The 24489-nt window shown below is 44.5% G+C and overlaps 1 protein-coding gene and 1 long non-coding RNA gene across 4 annotated transcripts in view; both read left to right on the forward strand.

Moving 5' to 3' along the window:
* Positions 1 to 24489, forward strand: part of LOC130198490 (uncharacterized) — a 186236-nt gene that overhangs the window by 95562 nt on the left and 66185 nt on the right. The window contains exons 5-6 of the mRNA XM_056421656.1: positions 8192 to 8311; positions 11900 to 12067. Coding sequence (XP_056277631.1) covers positions 8192 to 8311; positions 11900 to 12067 — 288 coding nt within the window. The remainder of the gene's footprint in view (positions 1 to 8191; positions 8312 to 11899; positions 12068 to 24489) is intronic.
* Positions 1389 to 4680, forward strand: LOC130197521 (uncharacterized). 3 transcript variants are annotated; one of them, XR_008832480.1, is made up of 5 exons: positions 1389 to 1673; positions 2502 to 2931; positions 3060 to 3148; positions 3556 to 3689; positions 4127 to 4680. It is a non-coding gene; the product is annotated as an uncharacterized LOC130197521 (long non-coding RNA). The 3 variants fall into 3 exon arrangements; XR_008832479.1 differs by lacking the exon at positions 3556 to 3689 and adding an exon at positions 3733 to 3811; XR_008832478.1 differs by lacking the exon at positions 3556 to 3689.

Here is a 24489-nt window from a genome sequence, read left to right on the forward strand (position 1 = left end):
ATTTTACACGAAAATACTTACAAATATAATGAAATGATCCCCCACTTTTAAAAATAATGTGTGTCCCTGCCACGGACACAGTGACCTGATCATCCCCTCTGAGGGGAGGCCGTGTACAGTGCTTGGAATAGGAATGAAATGAGAGGTAAGAACAGAGATGGTTTTTCCAGGGAGATGTTGGAGTGACAATAACTGCCTGACATTGTAATTCTGAGCGTGGCTGCCGAGTGCCTGGAGGAAACCGTTTGCATGTAGAAAAGTACTCTAATCTCCATTTGAATTGCGCTGCTCCCGTTGCAAATGGGTTCTCCTCCTCCTCCTCCTCCTCCTCCTCCTCCTCCTCCTCCTCCGAGGAGCACTCTCGCTGGGAGAATTGCTTTCAGGAAAACTTTTGAGTTTGACCGAAAAGACGCTTGTATTTTTAAAATAGTTTATTTATAACTCACCCTCTAAACTGGGGCCACTTTGCCACAGTTCAGCCAAAGTGGCCCGAGGTCGACATGAAGGGGGGAGGGGGAGCCACACACACACACACACACACACGTACACATACACACAATAGCTTGAAATTGGTGCCTGCAAAAGGTTTTGTGTTGGTTTCAATCGACTGGTTAAAAACATCCAGCCTGATGTGTATCCGGGAGAATGATTCACAGTTAGTTATATATATATATATATACAGGACTGTCTCAGAAAATTAGAATATTGTGATAAAGTTCTTTATTTTCTGTAATGCAATTAAAAAAACAAAAATGTCATGCATTCTGGATTCATTACAAATCAACTGAAATATTGCAAGCCTTTTATTCTTTTAATATTGCTGATTATGGCTTACAGCTTAAGAAAACTCTAAAATCCTATCTCATAAAATTTTAATATTTCCTCAGACCAAGTAAAAAAAAAGATTTATAACAGCTGAGTGTTTGTCAAGGCTCAGGAAACCCTTGCAGGTGTTTTGAGTTAATTAGACAATTCAAGTGATTTGTTTAATACCCTACTAGTATACTTTTTCATGATATTCTAATATTTAGAGATAGGATATTTGAGTTTTCTTAAGCTGTAAGCCATAATCAGCAATAAATCAGAATAAAAGGCTTGCAATATTTCAGTTGATTTGTAATGAATCCAGAATGCATGACATTTGTTTTTTTAATTGCATTACAGAAAATAAAGAACTTCATCACAATATTCTAATTTTCTGAGACAGTCCTGTATATATACATATATATATAAATATATAAATATATAAATATAAATATATATATATATATTCCTTTTCCCCTGAGAGGACAGACGTCTTAGCACCCGTTCCAGATGGATGCATGTCAGTGCGAGTGTTCGATCCCCTGCGAGTGTCTGTGTCTGCACTGTAAAATGTAATAGTAAAGTTTAGTTAAAAAAATTAGTGAGCTTTACTCATTTCTGCTTACTTTGTTGACCTTACTTTAAGAAACTTAGTAAAGAACACTTTTTGGTGAGTAAAGTTATTAAACTTATTATCTCAAGTAAGCTTTACTTTAAAAAAATGAGTGAGGCGGACTCGGAAGAAACTCGGGTGCACTCGGCAGCACTCGGCTCGGATACGCATGCGCAGTCGACCACTGAAGACGTTCTTTGCTCGAGACGGATTGGCGGCAGCGAGAAGGCAGTGCAGGTGTGCGAGTTACTTTCAGGTAAGTTTCAGCGTCTCAATAACGTTTTTCCGTTCATGTCCTTAGTAAACATCGTCGTATCTTCGCCATATTGTTCATATGTATATTCGTAGTTGAATGTTAACTTTACGAAGCGTTTAATGTAAGCTAGCTAGACCGTCAAAACAAACGAGTCACAATGTTAATGGCGGACATCGTCGTGGCTGTCTCACTCGTGTGCATTTACGCAGCACTACGGGAGTCACACAACGCTACTGTCACTGAGTTAAGAGTGAATGCAATGTTAGGTTGAATGTAACTATAATGTAATGGTACTACTTTATAGACATGCGGAGTGATACGAAGGCATGTGTGATCAGAGGGGGGGCGTGTACAGTCGGCGGCCCGCTCTTGGAGTTACCCGAATCCAGTCAGTCACGGTGTTATGTATGGTTAAGCTAATAAAGATACTTGGAGATACAACGGGCTCAAAACCCTATTATTCCATAACACTACAGTAACGAGGAATAATTCAACCACAACCGTATAATGGAGAACTTCTCGGCCACAGCGAATGTGGTACAACGTTTTTTAATTTTTTACTTGATCATCATTTCTTATTTTGTGATATTTAATGGAAATGACATCCATTATAACCAACAGCAAGTTTGAAACTAAGCTCCCTGCCAACCTCCCTACAGACTATTTATGACTTCAATCTATCTATCTATCTATATCTAGGATAAGCATTTGTAATCATATTTGTCTGTGAAATCTTCCATTAAACTGATGGCTTTTTAGCCGTAAAAATGCATCTTGACGAGGAGTTATTTGCAGTTTGACTAATTGCTTTTGTTGTTTCTTTTGTAGGCTTTGAAAAACCTGGCAATGAATTGTAAGTATTGCTTATTTTCTTCTACACACTACTGCATAACACATGGAAGCGTTGCCAGATTGAGTCCATGTCTTCACACAGAGTGTCTCCTGTGACGACCATGAAGGAACGATGAGGGGAGCTGATGTAATCTGTTCAATCTAGAAGCCACTAGTTTTCTGCCCAGTGTGATGTAGTATGTTGTAATGTGTTTACTGTAGGTCTAATATGACTAAATATTAATTTATTTCTCTTTCCGTTAGATTCTGGCTGAGTTCTGTCGCTTATCAAACAAAAATCTGAGTTGCAATCAGAGTTCTTCAAAGATCTCGACAAATACACTCCTCGCTTCCTGGAGAAGTTCAAAACCCAGAGGGGGAAAGTGTCGGACAGAAACTTGAATATCTGCAACAAGTCATACCTGGGGTAAGTTTCTCAAGCAGTCATTTTTCTTTATGTGGTTAATAAAGTAGTGTCACAGCATTGCATGCAGAGCTGTCAAATGATTGTCCTTTAACACTTGTGAATTGTGTGTGTTTAAAATATTTTTTTAGAGTACAGATGTGACTGGGAGGTGAACAGCAGTCCTCCGTGGCTCTCCCGTCATCCTTGGAGATGACAACGCAGACTTCTTCAAGAATTTGTAAGTAGACTTTAGTCAAAATTATTTAATTCCACACCACAGGATGCCCAATCTATCTCATGTGTTCTGCCTGTTAATCTTTTGTTATTGGCTACTTCTCTTCCAATCAGTGCTTCTACTTTTTGATTAACTTATCCCTGATTGGGGCCCTTTTAGTGGGATCTCCCGTCTTTCCAGTCAGGTCCAGTTGCAGCTCTCTAGTCACCCCATTCAAAACCCAAAGGCCTTCAAAATAAAAAATTACAAATCATATCACACCTAAATGGGTATCTGTACACCTTCACATGTCTGCATGATGGTAGAGGGGTTCTACTAATATCTCCTGTTACCAAAAATGGGTTTTCACTTGTAACATTATCGCTATTTCTTTGTTGCTTTTGGGCAATATGCTCGCTCTCCTGCCACAGGAGGTTCAGGAGCAGCCAATATGATGCAGGTGTGACGGCTGACGATGGTAGGTACCTGTTCAGCCTCCTGTGGTAGGAGCACATTTCCCAGAAGCAGCAGTGACAAAGAAATGTGGATGTTTACCACGAATATGGTTGGTTGCCCACGTATTAAACGTTGGTCTTTCTTTATTGAAGGTGTGAGTTTAGGATAGCATGAAGCTTCGACTTGACCCCATGGAAACACAGCAGAAGCCACCAACGGGTCCTGATCGGGGTGTGTTGTGATGCAACTGCATCGACCTGTTCTCAGGCCCTTCTACATTCTGTTTTTTACATTTGCTCTATTATTGTTGTTCCATTCAAATATCCCTATTTGTAAATATGATAATTCATATTCTTTATTATTAGCTTTTGCAATCATTCAGTGAATCACATGATCAATGAATTAATCATCGCACTCACTCCTGAGCATCTTTCACTTGATTATCTAATAATATCAGAATCCAAGTAACCATTGTGTGTTCTACCATAGAAATGCAATGTGAAATTTGACATGTAATTGTGTTTTTTATGCTGCTCTTGTTATTAGGACTCTGATGACCTTCTGGACGTGTCCCACGCCTCCATTGGGACCCTGACGGTGCTGAAGACATTGTGGCCTCCTCACTCGCTGAACCTGGAGTCTACAACTACTGCCATCGTTTTGGGAGGAACAGTCGTGATGGGTGACCGCGATAATCTTCCCCGTGCCGTGTGGCTACTCTTCGGACTTATTTACCCCTGAATTTGGAGTATCCTCAACGAGTGAGGAAGACCTTCTGAATTTATTCATAGAGTGCTTCTCACTTGGACCAAAAACCATAAAATACAATCACTCAAAAATCTACTGATGCCATAAGGGACTGTGTTCATGATGTGCAGTCAGGCCCGAGAACTTCACCCTTCTATCTCCAATTGAACTCTTTTCTAGAAAATGTCTGTTTTTGTTGTTTTTCTGTCGTGAAATTTAGCAAATGCCGAAAACGCTGTGTTCATCATATTTCTGCGTTACAAAACCTAATCTGGCAACATGTTCAGCGTTTTAAGCACGTTGTTTGAGTTTTAAAACGTGTTTTTCTTCTAAATAAACGTCTTCCATTGTAACTGTTCTCCTTCTTTTGTTTCAACAACTTACAGTTTTTAGTTCAGCTTACTTGATCATTTTAAGGCAATCGGTTTCCTCACTATTTCTAAGTAATGGGATCTCATTGACTAGTAAAGTTAACTAGTTCTTATTAGTACTGTTTACTTAATATAACTTGGATCTTTTAAGTTGTCTTTTTTAAGTTAACCTAGTAACTAATAATTGTTAAGTTAACTATACTAACCCTAACCCTACTTTACTGCAATTACATGAGTTGCCTAAACTTAGTTTCTTTTAGCTTTAAGAACTTAAAATTATTGAGCTACTTTACTTAGAAATGTTGAGGCAATCGGTTTCCTCACCTTTTTCAAGTAAAGTCAACTTATTATATACTTAGATTTTTAAGTTACCTTCACTCGTATCTTTTAAGTTGTCTGAACTGACATATTATGAGTTGACTTAACTTATGTTTACTCCAATTACATCAGTTGCCGAAACTCATTTATTTTTAGTTTTAAGAACTTAAAATTATTGAGCTACTTTACTTAAAAATGTTGAGGCAATCGGTTTCCTCACCTTTTTCAAGTAAAGTCAACTTATTACATACTTAAAGATTTTTAAGTTACCTCCACTCGTATCTTTTAAGTTGTCTGAACTGACATATTATGAGTTGACTTAACTTATATTTACTCCAATTACATCAGTTGCCGAAACTCATTTATTTTTAGTTTTAAGAACTTAAAATTATTGAGCTACTTTACTTAGACATTTTGAGGCAATCGGTTTCCTCACCTTTTTCAAGTAAAGTCAACTTATTACATGATTAAAGATTTTAAGTTACCTTCACTCGTATCTTTTAAGTTGTCTGAAATGACATATGAGTTGACTGAACTTATGTTTACTCCAATTACATCAGTTGCCAAAACTCATTTATTTTTAGTTTTAAGAACTTAAAATTATTGAGCTACTCTACTTAGAACATTTGAGGCAATCGGTTTCCTCACCTTTTTCAAGTAAAGTTAACTTATTAAATTTTACAGTGTGTGCTGGTGGCTGCATACCAATCGGTTTGCCTTTCCCCCTTGCTTACTTGTTGCATCAACCTTCAGCGTCACGCCGTTTGATCTCTAAGTCTGATTCCTTTTTTCTCTCTTTTTACTTCTGTCTCCTTATCTACAGACCCCCCCCCCCTCTCCCCCTCTGCACTTATCCACACAATATCTCTCCACAAAAAAAGAAATAGGATTCAATGACACACTTTTGAAGCTGGTAAAGGAGCACTTTGCAGATTGTTCTGTAATAGCTTTTTTTTTCTTCTTTTTTTTCAAGCTGGTAAGAAATAGAGAAAGAAATCCAAACTGAGCTCGGATTAAAAGCAGTCGGACGTCTGTGAGCGAGGTTTTAGGTTTAAAAGCAACATTATAGTGCAGGTGAGCTCGCCCGCCAATCAAGGTGACTGTGGTGGAAGTAAAACTCAGCTTTGGAAAACTAGAAGAATCTCACTGGAGTAGAATTGGAAAAGTTCTATCAGCACATGTTCTTGGTTAAGACCTGTAGAGTATTCTGAAACTGGGCACTTCGCAGATGATGGAAAACAGGCTTCCGGACGCGCGTGAATTAAGTTATCAACATTTAATGGCAGGAAGTGTAAAACAAACATTCAAGGCGCTCTTCCTCGTCTCCCGGCTCCTCCGGGCCCTCAGCCTTGCGGCCTCGGGGATACCTGTAGAAGAGACCCGATTTCTCTAAACCCCGGAGTTTCATACTCGATCTCACTGGCCCCGGTCAAAACGTCACTTCCGGTCCAGTCGCTAAACAAGTATTTTCACAATAAGAGTCCCGTCTTGTTATTGTCCGCATTAAAGTCACTTTCACAATAAAAGTCCCTGTTATTGTAAGTCACTTCACGGAATTCAACCGGCCTCGTCAATCTATAATACTAACATACAGTCACTCTCATGCAATATACATTAATTCTTGCCATTTACATTTGCATAGAGTAAACATTACCCCTATGCTTCATAATACATTAATAACAATATCAATATTCTCCATAATATGTTCTATTATAATATCTTTCTATATGTATTAATTTAAAACATAAGACCTCTGCAGATGTTATCAAAATAAACTATTACAACTTAACAGACCCAAAACGGGAATTTTCATTTAATTCAGTCACTTTTGCAGTGTGGTACAGAGGACTCTCTCTCTCTCTCTCTCTCTCTCAAACACACCTTCCACCTATCTTCCCCATAGTGACACCGTCAAGGCTTTAATCAGAAATAAAGTAGCAGCTGTCCCACAAATCCCCTCCTTCATTTCCCATCCTGTCGGTCTCCAGTCCCACTGGGGGTGTGTTTGCACTGTAATGTAGTCGTATACATGTATGAAACGTGTTTACTGTGTTTAGTATATAGATAGATAGATAGATAGATATATACTTTATTAATCCCCAAGGGGAAATTTGTCGAGTCAGTAGCAGCAACACACAAGAATTAAAAAAAAAAAAAAAAAAAAAAACACAAAATATAAGAAGGGTTAGGGTGATCTGGCAAGAGGTGAACTGTTGTAGAGCCTCATAGCCGTCGGCAGGAATGTTCTCCTGTATCTCTCCTTGTGGCAGCGGAGCGTGAGGAGACGTCTGGAGAAAGTACTCCTCTGTCCCTGTAGGAGGTGGTGGAGAGGGGTCCGGTTGTCCAATATGGACACCAGTTTCTTCAACGACCTCCTCTCCACCACCTGTTCCAGGTGCTCCAGCTGGCAGCCGATGATGGAGCCAGCCTTCCTAACCAGTTTGTTAAGACGGCTGGTGTCACCGGCTCGTGCTGCTCCCCAGCAGACAATGGCAAAGTGCAGCACACTGGCGACAACCGACTGGTAGAATAACTCCAGCATCTTGCTGCACACGTTGAAGGATCGAAGCTTTCTCAGGAAAAAGAGTCGACTCATCCCCTTCTTGTACACAGCGTTGACGTTGGCCTTCCAGTTCAGTCGGCTGTCGATGGAGACGCCCAGGTACTTGTACTCCTCCACCATGTCCACGTCCACTCCCAGGACACTCAGAGGTATATATTTATTCACTTCCCCCACTCACTCACGCCCTCCCTCGAGCCGTAGAAAGAGGATTTGAGGGAGTGAGCGGGAGGAGGAGGAGGAGGAGGAGGAGACAGACGGTCCGAGTGAGACGGGGAGCTGAAGGGAATCGGAGACGGAGAGGAAGAGGAATGAAGTGAGACAGCGGGAACCAAGGGAAGGGGGGGGGGGGGGGCAGGGTGGAGGAGGGCGTGTGTGTGTGTGTGTGTTTGGCGGCGGGTAATAAAGTATTTGTCACACTGCAGTCGGAAAGAGATTGAAAAAGAAGGAGCGAGGGAGGAGAGTGGAGGATAAAAAAGCTTTCTGATGCTCTGGAAGAGCTGCGCGCCGCTCTGTCCACTTAGCCGCAGCTCTGCCATGTTTTGACTCTCTCTCTTCCTTTCTTTCCTTTTCTTGTGCCCCCTCTCTTCTCTATCTTTTACCCCTCCCCTACAGGCACGTCTATAATCCAGGTGACAGCGACGGATGCTGATGACCCGACTTATGGCAACAGCGCCAAGCTCGTGTACACACTGGTGCAGGGCCAGCAGTACTTCTCTGTCGATCCCCAGACAGGTGAGTGTGTTTACAAATCCGCGGGCGTGCACACAACACACACACACACACACACACACACACAGGCACAGAAGTGTAAAAGATGCGCAGATGTCTGGAAGCAAGCAAACACATACACACACACACGAGCAAATATACTCAAGGTGTCGAAATGCGAAAAACGCACACACTCGCACAAACACACACACACACGGCTGAGCATGTGAGAATGGATCGACATAACACACACACACACACACACACCTGCAGGCGTGCATGAGCGTGCACAGTTGGAGTTAAACATTCGAGAATGCTTGGAGCTGAAGAACAATCGGAGAAGCGGACAAAATGCATTCACACACACACACACACACACACACACCAAGATCATCACATTCAAACTAACACTTCGTTCTCTTGTCACACTTAGTCATCCGTATTTCCCACTTCCCTTTTCCACTAAAGTCTCAAACACCCACATCTAACACACACACTCACACACACACACACACACACACACACACACACACACACACACACACACACACACACACACACACACACACACACACACACACACACACACACACACACACACACACACACACACACACACACACGTATCTCCCCCCTCACTCCGGTTCGCTCCAGTGTGAGTTGGCGTTAATGTATTCATGCTGCCAGGTTCTGTGTGCAACACAAACCCAACAGCGAGCCTAATGTTATTATTTCTGGATGACGGCAATAATAAAAAAAGACAAGCGTTGAAAAGAGACGTCAGCAAAAAAAAATCCAAAGTATTCGTGAACTGTTCCGGAGGCCCTCGGAGGCCCCGCCCGCCCGCCGTGTCTCGCCTGTCACCTCAGGGCAAAAAGTTAATTTTTTTCCCTGTTCAACAGAGGGCGCGCTTTAATAATTAATTCATTACATTTTGTATTAAGCTGTTGCCCGACTCTGACGCAGGAACACGTTAGCATTTAGCTAACGAGGTTTTGACGTGTTTTTTTTCCGGGAGCGTGTGCCTGCAACTAATATTCTGGTCTCGCTCGTTGGACGTGAATGGTTAATAACTGATTACTTTGACATGTGAGGACCTCTGCAACACGCGGAGAGAGACCCTCAAAGGCTAATTGTGGAATATAACCTCATCTCGCCCGCCGCAGCTATCACACCAGCTTTGGTATTCTGATCGCGTCCGCTCTCCGATGTGTCTTCCTTCTTTTCCTTTTTTCAATCACTTCGCTCCTTTCGCCGCCTCCATTACCCAGAGGTGTCATTCAAACCGCTCGGCATCCGAGGCGAGCGTGTTTTCGCGCCGTTGTTCCGCTCGCGAATCGCGCTCAGAAACCCAGACGTGTAATCTCCAGCTCGTTTTCGTTAGCATTTTTTTTGTTGAAAAATGAACGACTGTGTGATTCACCTCGAGCTCACCCGCCGAGTTCACCCGAGGCCCCGGTGTGTTTTTAACGGGCGGGAGCCGGCCGGGGCACCTGGATGTGCACACAGCCAATCACACGTAGCGGAATGAGGTCATCTGCGCGGAGGAGGTGATCGATGCCGAACGGCCGTAAGCGACGTGTCGCGGCGTGCTAAGGAACAGCGTGAGATACGGGGACGGATTTTATGCTCTGTCAGCATATCTGGCCGCTGGCATGTTGGCTGATTTATCTCTACCATAGGAGGATATGTCTGTGCTTATACATATATATATATATATATATAAAAGTATATTTATGTATATTATATGTATATATTAATATATATATAAATAATATATATATATATAAATATACATATATTTATATGTATATAATATATATATATATAACATATATAAATAAATATATATCTGAATATATATATATATATATACATTTATGTATATATATATATGTGTGTGTGTGTGTGTGTGTGTGTATATGCCCGCCTTTAACAGGACATTGGGTAATGAATTGTCGCTGTCAAATGTAAACTGGGTGTCAGGAATGGCCGCCGTGTCTCCGGCCCGACGACGAGGCGGCTCGACGTGGTCCAGGAAGAACTGGATCCGTCCATCAGAGGGAGATCAGTTTAACTACTATAACCGAAGATGTGGCATTTTTCTTCTCTTTTTAAAAAACGTTCTTCTTTTAACACAGCGACCACGTGAAGGCTTCGACGTCGACGGAGGAACAACTCGTTGAAAATCACAGGCGATGAGCAAAATACATTAAAAGAAGCTTTTCTGAAAAAAGGCGTACTTTTAAAACGGGGTAGTCGTGACTAATGGAAATACCAAGGCCTACTAAATAATTCATTACTGTAATAATCAATAACTAATTATAGCCCAGGCGGATTCCCGGTTTTCTTTGCCAGGTACAATATTGATATTTGAGAGTTTCCAACTTTTTGGAAACCCTGCTGCAAGAAAAGCTATTTTTTCGGGTCTCACTCCCCATCTTTACCTTCGCATTGAAAATGTGGAAGGTTATGTTTTGATCGCCGTGTATTTATTTATTTGTATGCGTGTTACTCACATAACTCGAAAAGTATTAAACCGAAACGCATGAAATTTGGTGGGATGATTGGTTATTATCCGGGGACCATTTGATTAGATTTTGGGATCGATCGGGTCAAAGGTCAAAGTCAAGATCATGAAAAGGTCAAAATCTTCTTTTACCATAGCGCGGTCAATTTATATCCAATTGTCATGCAACTAATGCCAAAATGTTCATAATACAATGCCCAATCTTGTGATATGCGAAGGTATGCACTCTACCGAGCGCCCGTTCTAGTTGTGTCTCTAATCGCCGCGCAATGAATCTCTTTCCCGGTTGTTACCCTTTAGAGGAGAGCCGCGGAGCATCTGGACCCACCTCCCTGAGATAACAACTCATTCATTTATCCATTTTTAACTGCAGGCTAAATGGCTTATTGGAAAGCACGAGCCCTCGCAACCTTTTTATTAACGACTCGGGAACACGTGTAAGTGCCGTCGAGGGGTCCCGGCTCTCTCGGGGTCATGACGAGCGGTCACGTCTGCTGTTATAAATGCTAATAAGTCATGAATAAAAGGTCACGGTGTCTGTTACGTGTCCCGGTCCACCGTTTCATGCGCTACCTTGTTGAAGTCAGCCGCTAATCCTATTGCTCCAGGAAGAGGTCCGTCAGGCAGTCTCTAGTGTACTTTACATTGTTGATGAATTAAAAAGGGCCAAAAGTAATTATTACGAATTAAATGAGCGTCAATACCACCATTGAGGTCATTAGCCACAACTTATACGCCTAATTATGAGTATTCTTTATCAGAAAGAGTTGATGCCCGGGGAGATGAGAACCGCGTTGTAACGTCGCTATGGAGACAGAAGTCTGCACAAATGAATACAAAAGGAGAGTAGAACTGGACCAGATCCCAACGGGCAGCTTCTGCTCCAAACCGGAGCGCCGGCCAGAGAGCGTGTGGCAGGAGCCAGAGGGGTTCAGTGGCGGGTAATCACAGAGCCGTAAATATTGATCGAAAACCCCCTTTGAGTCCAAAGCAGATGAGTTACGCTCCGTGGCCACCTCGTGATGTTAAGACTGTGTGTGTGTGTGTGTGTGTTTTGTTTGTGATTTGTTTGTGCGCGCCAGGCATTCTGCGCACGGCCGTGCCCGACATGGACAGGGAGACCCAGGACCAGTACCTGGTCCTGCTTCAGGCCAAGGACATGGGGGGCCACCTGGGAGGACTGTCCGGGACCACCACCGTCACGGTCCGGCTCACCGACGTCAACGACAACCCACCACGCTTCAGCCAGAGTGAGTACCCTCTTCAGCCACTCACTCACACACACACACACACACACACACACACACACACACACACAGACCCAGCTTCACCCAGAGTGAGTTACCCCTTCGGCCACTCACTCACACTCACTCACACACACACACACCCCCATACCCCCACATGCACATACACAGACACAGATACACACACACACACCCACACATAATCACGTACACACGTAGAGACACCCCCACACATACACACACATACATACACACACACCACACACACACATACATATTCACATACACACACCACGCACACACATACATACACATACACACGCACACACACACATACACATACCACGCACACACATACATACAGATATACACACACACACATACATATTCACATACACACACCACGCACACACATACATACAGATATACACACACACACATACATATTCACATACACACACATACACACACACACATACATACACACACACACATACACACACCTACATACACACACACACACCATGCTGTTTCCCAGTTCTTCCATCAGGGCCCTCGTTCCTCGGCTCCAGACCTCCCTGGTTCATGTCATTAGAAGACGCGAGCTGTCGGTCCCAGTAACGACTTTTAACGACTTTGTTTACTTTCCTAATCCTCATTATATGGAATATGCTCTGAGAAAAAAAAAAGCACCGGGTTGCTGAACGGTATACACACACTGTGTGTGTGTTTTTGTGTGCGCCCTAAAGCCGGAGACTTGTCAGACCTCTCGTGACCTGCAGGTCGTGTCAGGCTCCTCCCAGCAGCAGCCGGGCGGAGGAGCCTCCTGCCGGGCGGAGGAGCCTCCTGCCGGGCGGAGGAGCGCCTCATCACACATGCTCATCACACATGCAGTCAGGGGTTCACTCGCCTCCGCGATGATAGATCAGCTGCTGCTTCCAGCTCCGCTCACATCACGCCGCGCCGCTATTTAGGCTAAAAAAGGGAACTCATACTGCTGATGAATTAGATGGAGTTATCCTGTGGCCTGGTCGGCTGTTGCATTAGCGTAAGCTCAATTTGAACCAAATTAGAAATGGCCGGCCGGTCGCCGGGAGGATCTTGTAATCAAGCTGAATTATTAGACATTAATGTTTGAGTTCTTTTCCCTTTCCTTCTTCAGCAGGGAGGCAGCTCTGCTCGGGCGTCTCCATGTTGGTTCCTCCCTGTTGATGGATGGAGTAAACTATATATATATATATATACAGGTATATTTAGATATTTATATATATATTTATATACAAACATATATATATATATATTTATAAATACATATATAAATACATATATATATATCTATATAAATATATATATATAAATACATATATATATATAAATAAATAAATATATATATAAATCAATACAAATAATAAAAATAAATAAATAAATATATATACTGTGTCTATATATATATATATATAAATCAATCAATTCTGTTTTTGTTATACCTCTTAAATTGGTAGGTGTGTCCTCTATTACCTCCGAAAGGACAAGCCAGTTCGTCCCCTGAATGAATGCGGCTCAGTGACTCGAGTTCTTGTCGTCTTTCCCTCACTGTCATCCTGTGGGCCTTTTCTCATCTACGCCAGATAATTGCCGACCTATTTCCAATTAAAGTGAAAAGAGCCGCCACCGTGTTGCTTTTTGCACAATTACATTTCATTTGGATTTTTTAAAAGGAGTCTGATGGGAAAGATAACTCACGTTTCCATTAAGGTTTCGCTGAAATTGAGATAACAAGAGATACATCGAATCATTTCAGGAGGAAAGTAATAATTATTGTGAGGGTTGAATAGTTTGAGGACAAATTGTATAATTCAGTCTTTCTTTTTAAACAAGAATACAATTACAAATTCAAACTGTTAATTATTTTTGATAATGAAACTAAAGGCTTTTAAATTATTTTCTTCATACTATTGAAGACTGTTCCACGTGAATGGATCCAGATAAGTTGTTGTTGTTGTTGTTGTTCTTAACGTCCTCCAAGGATCCAGGGCCCTATTTCTCGTACGTGGCTCAACAAAGTCGACCAAATGTCCTATTAGCCCGCTTAAATTAACGAGGTTATTGACATCAGGCTATCTCGGTTTCTCAAAGGCTGATCCGCCCTCAAACTGTCTCGTTATTTGAACCAGACGTCAGTCCGCCGGATGATTGGCCGTCCAACTTCAAAAGGAGGAAGCGTCGATCACCGAAACCAAATAGACCTGACTCGTCTATTGAACAATTTTAACAATTTGGTCTTCGCTGAAATTACTTGATAGTTTTAAAATATAATCATGCCATTTAAAAGTGGCATAACATAGTGTGTTATCGGTTTTTAAATAATTGAATAGACAAATTAATGACATCAGTTTCTTAATGAGACCATGGATGAAAAAACAGAACTGGATAAAACTTTGGAGGCGGTCCTTTTCATTCCTTTGTGGGTTGCTCCAAAATTCATAAAAATTACGCAGATGTTACGCACTTCGCTCATTCTCGGCGTCGCGATGGAAAACAACTCTGGATTTGGCTTTTTAAGACCTACCGAGTTAAATATCTTGTTGATTAACAAGGTTGATTCACAAAACAAAAACAGTGACAGTTGTCTTTTCTCCAATATACGTCTATGGGAAAAACTATTTTTGGGCCCAATGGCAACCCGTGGCGCACCTGTAATTTCAGGGTTTGGCCACCATATATAACATTCTCTTCCAACCAGGCCCTCTTCCTGTGGGCTCGGATGAAACTGTTGACAGATCGGCATTTTAGCGGCTTTAGCTAACGTTGACCTTCGCTAACATTGACCTTAGCTAACGTTGACCTTAGCTACACAGTCGGACCGAACAGGCAAAAAAGGCCAAATTATCTCTTATAAGTTCCTGTTTGCACTTTACCGTCGACAACTGTCCCCGGATTACTTTGAGACTGAAGACAATTTAAAAACCTGATGATTCTCCAGCGGGTTCTGGATCTTCTTTCTGTTACTCCTCGTTGAACTCGTGAACATTCGTAGGCGGTAGAACCTCGGAAAGTGTAAGTCACACGGAAAACTGCGTATAAGCTCCACGTGCTTGAGTGTGAATTCTGATGCAAATTGCAGCGATCCGGAGCTAATGCTTTTAAAGTACCTTAATGGCCTCCGCGAGCCGCGTGCCACAGCCGCTGCCGCGGCGCTGACTGTGTGGATTAGCGAGACCAAATCAGCCTCCGGGTAGTTGAACCCTAATCAAAGCTGGTGTTTTGGATCGGGCCGCTCCGAGTACCGGGGACTTCTCGGGGGAAGACCAGGTTCATGCTGGGCTCCTAAAGCTCACAGTTTACCACGTGTGTGCTGTTAACTGCTTGATGTTTGTGTGTCTCTCTTTTGTGTGATCCTCTGCTTGCCTCATTTTTTGTGGGGATATTTTTTATTTTTTTTGCCTCTCTCCATCAAATGGAGCCACCCCCCGCCGCTCTACACTCAATTACACACCCAAGCTTTTTAAAAAGACCCCCCTCCAATCCGGTCAACGCTGCTCATTCCTCGTGGCATTCACCCAAAGCAAGAGGATTACGACGGAGCGCGACAACCAAGTATCAGCCGTATATTGTTCCCTTAACAAGAGGGGGAGAAGAGGAAAAAACCCAGCTTTGTGTGGCTCTTCTCTTCTCACAGCGCCCTAGAAATTTCTCCCAATCCCAGAAAACATGATTCCAGGAACAAAGTGGGTTTTTAATGTCTGGGGACCTCCTATGCCCGGAGGAGGCGTTATAGCGCAGAGAAAGGAGGCTGCGTGCAGATTGAAGTTGTTGTTCGGTTAAATGCTGATATGTATTTTCAGACGCCTCATTGGCAAACATAACGCTCTCACCAAACTTTCCTTCGGGTCTCATTATCAAATGGCATCCACAGGGCTCCGAATGTATTTGGACAGCAACGCTTTCTTTTCTCTTTTTCATTTTTTCGTTTTTTTAGCTCGGCAGCTTTAAGCTTTAATTTGATGTTTTGCCACTTTTTTGGAACATTTCAAGGAGACAAATCATCAGACAAAGTCATTGTTGTTTGAAGTCCTATTTCCTGCTTTTTTTGTTGCTTTATAGCAGTGGTCACCAACCTTTTTGAGCCCAAGATCCCTGACCTCCGCCTTCATGACCGGCAAGATCTACCTCTTGAGGCGTTGAGAGAAAACGACTGTCCAGACTGGACTTATGACTTGAGGCTTTTTATTTAGTCTAATTCTAATTGAATGAAATCAAAACACTTTGGTCCAGCTTTCAAATTGATGAGACCAGGAACACAGAATTTAAGTGCGATATAAAAAGTAAGATATTTGTTCATCGCACACAATATGAACAAGAAAAAACACATTTGCAACTCATGTAAGTTCAGCTCTCATCATAATGCCATCAAGTCATGTGACTCCAGTCAGTGTTATGCATGTGACTGAACTCTGTCTGTGAGCTTGTAGTTAGTTCATAAACACAGCCAGACAGTCTGAGGCAGTCTGTGAGCTGTCTGTCAGTAATCCAGCTCCTGGTCTTTGATTTGGTGATTTTTTTACTTCACTGACGAGTTTTTCGGGGCAAATTTGGTATTCATGAACGTTTTCTCACCTGGGATTGGTTCTGAAGTCAGCCCGCGTTCACATCAGCTTTATAGACATCCTCAGATTTAAATAATTCTAATTATAATAAATATGAGAATCACCATTTGTGACTCCTGCATCTGAGCTTTTTCAAATAGAATAAATACAATTGCAATCACTTTCAAGTAAACCAGATTGCTCCATCAGACAAGAATGAAAGCTAAATGTTGAGCTTTTGTTTTGAAGGACAACAGAAGCCCAACTCACCGAGGTAAGACCTGGCAAGTCGCCAAGAATCTCGGCTGTCGCGCATGCGCAGGCGTAATTTGTTATTGCCGTAACGTAAACATTTACACTAAGGGACAGGCATTACAACATTTATTTATTGATAACGTAGTTGTATGTCCTTTTACTTTGAACTTGTGTAATATGTAAAGTTATGAATAAAGGTCTTTCTGCATTTCCCCTACCTTCCCCTCTTTCAGGGACCACAGCTGAGAACACGACTGTCAGAGAACCCGTTTTCAGGCGTCCATTAAAATCAGGCGGAGATCTTTTCTGACGTCGATCTTCCAGTCAGGAAGAAAACGTTTCAGAAGACACTTCATAAAATGTTCGAAAACGAGGAACAATGTGTTTCTGATTTTATTTTCATTTTATTTTGGAGATCGACAGGGAACGTCTCCGAGATCGACCGGTCGATCGCGATCGACGGGTTGGCGACCACTGCTTCATAGTCACCGGACTACAGACTTCTCTGAGACACATACGGCTGATTTCCCACCGCCCCTTTAAATCCGGTTGTAAACCAAGCAGACGGATGTAAAAACTCTGCTAAAGGGGAGTTGCTATTATCGTCTCATTCCACATCAACTCCTTGCCTGATTAAGCTCTTTATTATGGCGATGCTGTGTGGAATACATGCTTGGCTAATTGTTTGAGAGTAAACACAAGTGTTGGGAATCACATAACATCTCAATGATCTACTTCCTGTTATAGAGCTCCAGGATAGACACAGCAGATGACTTCTAACTCCGCTGGTAATCCATGGGGAAATTAAAACGATGGGATTTACACGGCATCATATGGCTGTGTAGCTGGGCTGTAATGTTGTTGGGCTGGTGTGTAACTTCATACCCTCTGTTCCACGTCATCATTTATTCAGACTCGTTTCTCCATGTTTACCATTAGCTGAAGAATGTATGTGTCACGACTCAAAAAACAGGACCCAAATGCCGACATTACTGCACAAACTAATATTTAATTCCAAAAATCACAGACCAGACCATACAGGTACGACAAAACCGCGGACCAAACAGTACGAAGCCACACAGAGAATGAGACGAACAGGGTTTACATACACAGGCAGGCGGAGGTGATTGGACAACGGGGAACGAGACACAGGTGGACACAATGAGGGCGGGGCCAGCAATCACACAGAAGGAAACAATCAGGACCAGGGCAGACAACCACAGGGAGACGGACGACACAAGGACTTCAAAACAAGACACAAAACGAGACACAAACTCCAGATCATGACAGTATGCCTTGTTTGTATGTGCCGAATTCTCATGCGGGATGAGAAATGAAATTAAAAGGTTTGAGCGTCGGCACGAAGTGGACCAACAAATATGACGACCACTAAATGTAATACGGAGAACTTCTTTATTTCTTTTAGAAAACCTCTTTGAAAAGTCGGTTATTTCAAAGGATATCTGTGGAATACTGAGATGCATGGAGAAAATTGACATTGAAATAAAATTTTAAAAAGCATTGATTAAATAAATGGATTTTCCATCGTACCACAGATGTCCATTAAATTATATATTTATATATATATATATATATATAGCGACGTACAAGGGAACGTTGAGCGAGGAAGTGACGTGGGTGCGAGCAAGGAAGCGACGTGCGAAAACAAGCACACTGGTTTTCTTACGCTAAACACGTATCGATGAACAACAGATTATTAATAACCGGGCGAGGATCAGGTGAGCGAGTCTGTTCACAGAATAGCGGCAAGTTTATCCCGATAAAGTTCTCGATTCTTTCTCATCTCCCAGGTGCGTTCCAGTGTTTTGCTCGTGAACATCCAGTTTACCTGTTATGGATTATGAGATGCCCCCCGGCTGCCTGTGAATCTTTACAGTCTTCTCCAGGACTTCAAGGCAGCTTGATTCTCTTCCTCGAAAGAGGCGAATGTCTTGGAGTAAACCTGTTGTCCAACATCTATCCGCCTTCACGCGGAGCTTTCAACCGTTTAACGCCGGATGAAGTCCTAAAAGTCTAATCGTGACGGCTGAGCTTCGCGACCGATACGTCTCCATGACAACTGAACAAATCCAACCCCCGCGCGATCCCGTTGAAGGCTTCGGAAAAAGAAGCGTGAAGTCGGGTCGGCTTTCCTACACCTCCGAGGCCGTGAACTCAACGCATCCGTTACTTCTGCCCCTTTTGACTTTTAACATATCCTCAAACACAGAATTGGAACAGCCCTTGAAGTTGAATGTGTTTCTGTATTTCCTTCTCTCAGTAGATCCAACTATCCAGGACGGTGAGGACTATTTTGTACTCTTTATCGATCCTCCTGTAGAACTTCTAGTCTGATTCAGAACAGAGAAGGAGGAGATCCTGGAGAGGGATCCTCCTCTGTTGCTCTCCTGAAGGTTTCTTCCATTTTTCCCCCCTGAAGGGTTATTTGGGAGTTTTTCCTGATCCCATGTGAGGTTCTGGAACAGGGATGTCTATGTGTACAGATTGTAAAGCACTCTGAGACAAATTTGTAATTTGTGAAATTGGGCTATACAAATAAACTGAATTGAATTGAAGAAGAGTCCCGCCTGTATAGAGAGAATCCTTCAAACCAAAGCATCTTCATGACGTCACCACTCCAGAGCATATCAACATGCACGAGGCGACGACGTCTCGATCCTGTGAATTTATGACTGAAATGTCACTCTTTCTCTGCTGGTTCTCAGTGAAATGTCAACATTCGCTGAGTGATCCGTCCCGATCCCCCGTATCGGTCCGCCGAGTGCGCCTCCTTTAATGAATCCGGAGGCCGTCAAAGGGCAAAACACTCCGTCACGGCCTGGCGACAGTTGGAGCAGCACTTTAACACAGTTTAACCACACACACACACACACACACACGTCACATTCCCCCGGAGACTTGCAACGTGTGCTTTTTCCGCGCTCGGCCTCCGTTCGCGGTTTGCTCAGCCACAACTCTGCCTCGGTGACACGTCCCACAGACGGAGGGGCAGGTGTCGGTTCCCCCCATTTTTTCCAGCTTTTTTTTTAATGTGGCTTCCGGAACAACCTTAGCTTGCCAACGGGGCCACATAAAACCGCTGAGGGAGCCATCACTCTCCCGGCGGTTTGATGGATGGAAAGATAGACGGGCTGACGGACGACTACATGGGTAGCGCTGATAAGATCAGTGTCATTCCGATACGCCGGGGAGGTGGAGGGAGAAGATGGGGAGCGGAGGCGTCGTCCTAAATATGACTTATTAATTTCCCTGGAGGGCTACAACAGAGAGAAGGAGAGAGAAAGAGAGAGAGAGAAAGAGAGAGTGATGAGAGAGGGGGGAGGCTGTGCTGTGCATGTCTTCCCATGCGTGGGTCTATTTCGCGCTCAAATGTTTATTTTTTATTTATTCTTTATTTCTAGAGAGAGAGAGAGAGAGGTTCAATGAAGTTGTCAGGAGAGCGAGACAAAGGGGAGATGCGACGAGGGAGAGGGTGAGACGGCTACATCGAGGGAACGCACAAGAAAGGGAGCGGGGGAGTCGATGAAGTGGAGGAAGTCAGGAGGGATGATCGGGGTATTATGTCCTCGAGTGAGAGTGAGAGGCCAGAAAAAAACAACAACAAAGAGGGATGAGTGGGTGAGCTCGAAGAGGACTCACAGAAGGACTTCTGTTGCTCGAGCTCCTTATAGAATACTGCTCAGCCTTTTTTAAGACGCGCATACGTAGTCCAATCCCTCACACACACACACAAACACACATTCGCACAATTGGTCCGAGTTAAGAGGACAGGGAGGCGACAGACTGTCATCTACTGTCAGGTCCAGAGAGACACAGGTATTCACACACACACGCACACACACACACACACACATACTTGTAATCACCGCCCCGTGAGGACCTTGACACGGAGGTGTTGCGTGGGGACACAGACACGCGCACGCACACACACACACACACAGACCCACTTTTATCTTGCCTCCTCCTCGCTCAGTGTGTGCTCTTCACACACCCGGTACCCTGGTGTCCCGCATCACACCCTCTACCATCTGTTCCTGTTTTAAAACGTCCTCCGTGCACAATCATTTTTAGTCGGCGCGGCACAAAGTGTCCGCGCTGAGAAATCCCATTCGTCAAACCGTCCCTCTCACACCATAAACCTCTGTGGCTGTTGATAATGAACGCCCGTGCCCACTGCCAAGCCGCTGCCCGTGGCCGGGGTTAACGTCGGCCATCCAAGTCTCTTCAAATACCAATCCTGAGTCATGAATAATGAGTTATGCAACGTTAATGGAGCGTTCAGTTGCCATTATTTACTTATTTTCATCGTTACTTCGATGCAGCATTGGCCCTCAGACAACACAGAGAATGGAAATGCTTTGAAATTGTCATCAGTCATCACTCTCTCTCTCTCTCTCGTGCTATTTAGCCATCGCATCACATTCAATAACGCCTAATGCCTATCGAAAATAACTTGTGTCCTCCTCAATAAGGCATCGATAATGAATTTAGTTAAATGGCATGACTAATGCGCATTTGCCGGCCGGTAATGGGCTCGTCGGAAGTTCTGTCGGCGCGTGCGCCCGGGCCGACGCGGCCCAACTCGAACACCGCCCACCCGTCCCGTCCAATGATCGCCGCCCACGCCCACGCCCACGCGTTGTTTCGGGGGCTGACGCCACGAAGACGTCGTCTCTTTAGAATGCATGAAAGCAGAGTCCCCCGGGGGCAAGCTCACCAATGCGTGAAGGAGGGAGACGACAGCACGGGGATGAGGTGGCGGTGAAGGGGGGGAAGGAGGGGGGTGGGCGGGGGGGGGAGGCTAATGGCTTCACGGCGACAGCGATAATCGGGCCCGGCAGAAAATCACTTTGTCTCGCGCCGAGCTGAGAAGGGATGCCGGGAGATGGAGTGAGGCAGGCTTCTTCTTCTTCTTCTTCTTTCTTTTTTCTTCTCCCGGGCGGTGCGGCTTGGAGGCCGCGAGGCGGGCGGAGCGTCTGTCGACACGAGGCGGATGCACGCCACTTATAACCGAGTAATAACTGCGTGTGAGTTAATATTACAAATGCGGCCGATCCTGCACGTGTGCAGACGGGGGGGGGGGGGGTACTGTAGCGCTGATGCATAATAGCCCTGAGACGATTCCCTCACATCATCGCCGTCGCAGGGCATATTTTTCAGTTTTCAGTGGCACGGTGCAGAGCTCTGCTTGGATAGTTTGATTCCCCTTGTGTGTGTGTGTGTGCTGTCTAGGTCGTAGCAGGGTCGGCCGGCTTTCTCTGTGTCCTCCGCCCTCTGGAAACCTCTGCAGGCGAACACACGTGGGGGGGGTTCCATCTCGCGGTAATCGCCCTCGGGCAACACACGGTTTCCAACCGACCCACACGCAGAACATCCAGCTTTACGGAAACACAAACAGGGTCTTAAACTCTCCCCGCTCAGCAACGGTTACGTGCCGTCGCAGAAGGGAAAACAGGGACATTTAAAACTTCATTAAGCACCCTCCACACACACACACACACACACACACTAAAACAGAACCAAATTTTCCCTCTGTTTCCTCTCCTCCCAGTGTACGAGCTCAGGCTACTCTGGAAATTAGGGGAATCCATCACACTTCCTGCGGCAATGCCCGGCTCCTTTTCTCGCAGGAGAGCCCGCAGGAAAAGGCCGGGAGACGGCGAAGAGACTCGGCAAATATATATATAGATTTTTTCTTTTCTTTTTCTGAGCTACTTTCTCATCCACGCAGAATAGTGGCGGCTAAAGCCGTTCTCTTTCTGCTATACAGCCATCAGTGAGCCACGGCGAGCCGGGGAAGAGGAAGTAATTTCCATGTTAATGGGAAAGCTTCCCAGCAGCGTTAGAAAAAACATCCCCCCCCCCCCCCCCCCGGTCTGTTTCGCCCATATCTGCCTTTACCTGCTGTCGTCCCCGAGCATCCAATCCTTCTCCTGTTGTTTCGTTGCATTACCTTCCACCTCTCAGCCTCTGTTTATTCTCCTTTCTTCTCTCTCTCTCTCTCTTTCTCTCACTATTTCTCTCTCTTTCCCCCTCTCCTGTTTCTCTCGTTCTCTCTCTGTCTAGCTTGATGAATGGAGTCGCTGGACTGTGAGCGGCACGTCCTCGGTGGGGTGTGGCGGCCATTGTTGTGTGTGTGTGTGTATTTTTGTTTCTTTCACTTGAGCCTGCCTGCACACAAGTGCACATCCTGTTTTCACACGCGAATCCCATCAAATTAGAAAGTTGGACAGAAAGGAACTCTCTCTCTTAGAGTCTCTGAGTCTCCCTCGTCCCCCGCCACCCAGGAACTACACCGATGTCCACTCGGCTGAACATGTGCCGCCTCAGAGGACCCCGAGCAGTCGACTGGACCGAGATCTCTGCCACCCCTTCCTGCCCTCTGCTCACTCTTGAGCTGGAAACATCCCCCCCCCCCTCCCTCCCCCCCCTCGAGACACGCTGCCTACATGTCTTTGCTGACGTTCCCCGCGTGCCCGTGAGTCATAACCACACCGCAGCACATCGAGTGAACAGATGATCGTCCTGTGAGCCGAACCGGTACAGAGTAAACTTCTGGGGATGCAGAGAGATAGACGAGGGACGAGGGAAAGAAGGCGCCGCCCACGAATGTGACCTCGCGGAGTCGCTCGGAGGAGTGAGCGACCCTGTCGGCACGGCGGCTGGAAGAAACATCCACAGTCTGGCTGCATTGTTTTTCCAGATATGAACTTTAGGGGTTTAAATTGTCACCAGGCTCGTTTTCTTCGCCGAGCCGAGGGGAAGGCAACTTCCTAAAAAAAACTAATCCTCTTTATCTACATCGATGCCAAGCACCCTCATAATCATTTATATTCACGGCGTTATCAACATCTGTCACCATTATCTGGTGTAAGTTTGAGACGTATGAAATGATTATCCTCATATCATACTTATCTTCTCGTTCTGTTGGACTTATCTGAAAACCTGTCGCTCAAACCACGATGCATTGCGGTTAATATTTCATCAAAGATCAGATTAATGCGATCTAAATCATGCTTTAAACCCACGCGTTTTAATTCTCCGTACAAATCCTCTTCGTGAACAAGAAGTCAAAGTATTTACTCAACTTCGAACATGTTTGAGTCTCTTCAGGCGGACTTGACGGATATTAATGGATGCCGTATTATTCAGAGACGCCGTGGTTTGCCGCTATCAATCTTTATCTTTCCTCACCTGACAGCGAGAGGAAAACGTTCACTTAACCGTCAATTTGAGAAGCAAAAAAACAATCAAATAAATCTCAACTTTTGATCGGCGTAGCGGCTTATTGGGTTAGCGGCACCTCTCCTCCCGCGGTCCAAACACATGCCGGTTCGGTTCTCTGTGACTGCGCAGCGCCCGACACCGGAGAAGGAGGCGTAGATCATGGAGATGAAAGCGTCGACTTCAATAGCTTTAGTATCTCAGTTGTTAAGCCTTCACATATATTGCCATGGCGTCTTTGAATGTTCTCCCGCAATATGTCAAAGCGCGGCTGTCAGTCGGAGCGCACGTCATCGGCATCGTCAATTGCGACGGCGCGGCTCGGAACGCCTTACCTTCGCG

Source organism: Pseudoliparis swirei, chromosome 8 (genome assembly GCF_029220125.1).
Source record: "Pseudoliparis swirei isolate HS2019 ecotype Mariana Trench chromosome 8, NWPU_hadal_v1, whole genome shotgun sequence".
NCBI classification, from domain to species: domain Eukaryota; kingdom Metazoa; phylum Chordata; class Actinopteri; order Perciformes; family Liparidae; genus Pseudoliparis; species Pseudoliparis swirei.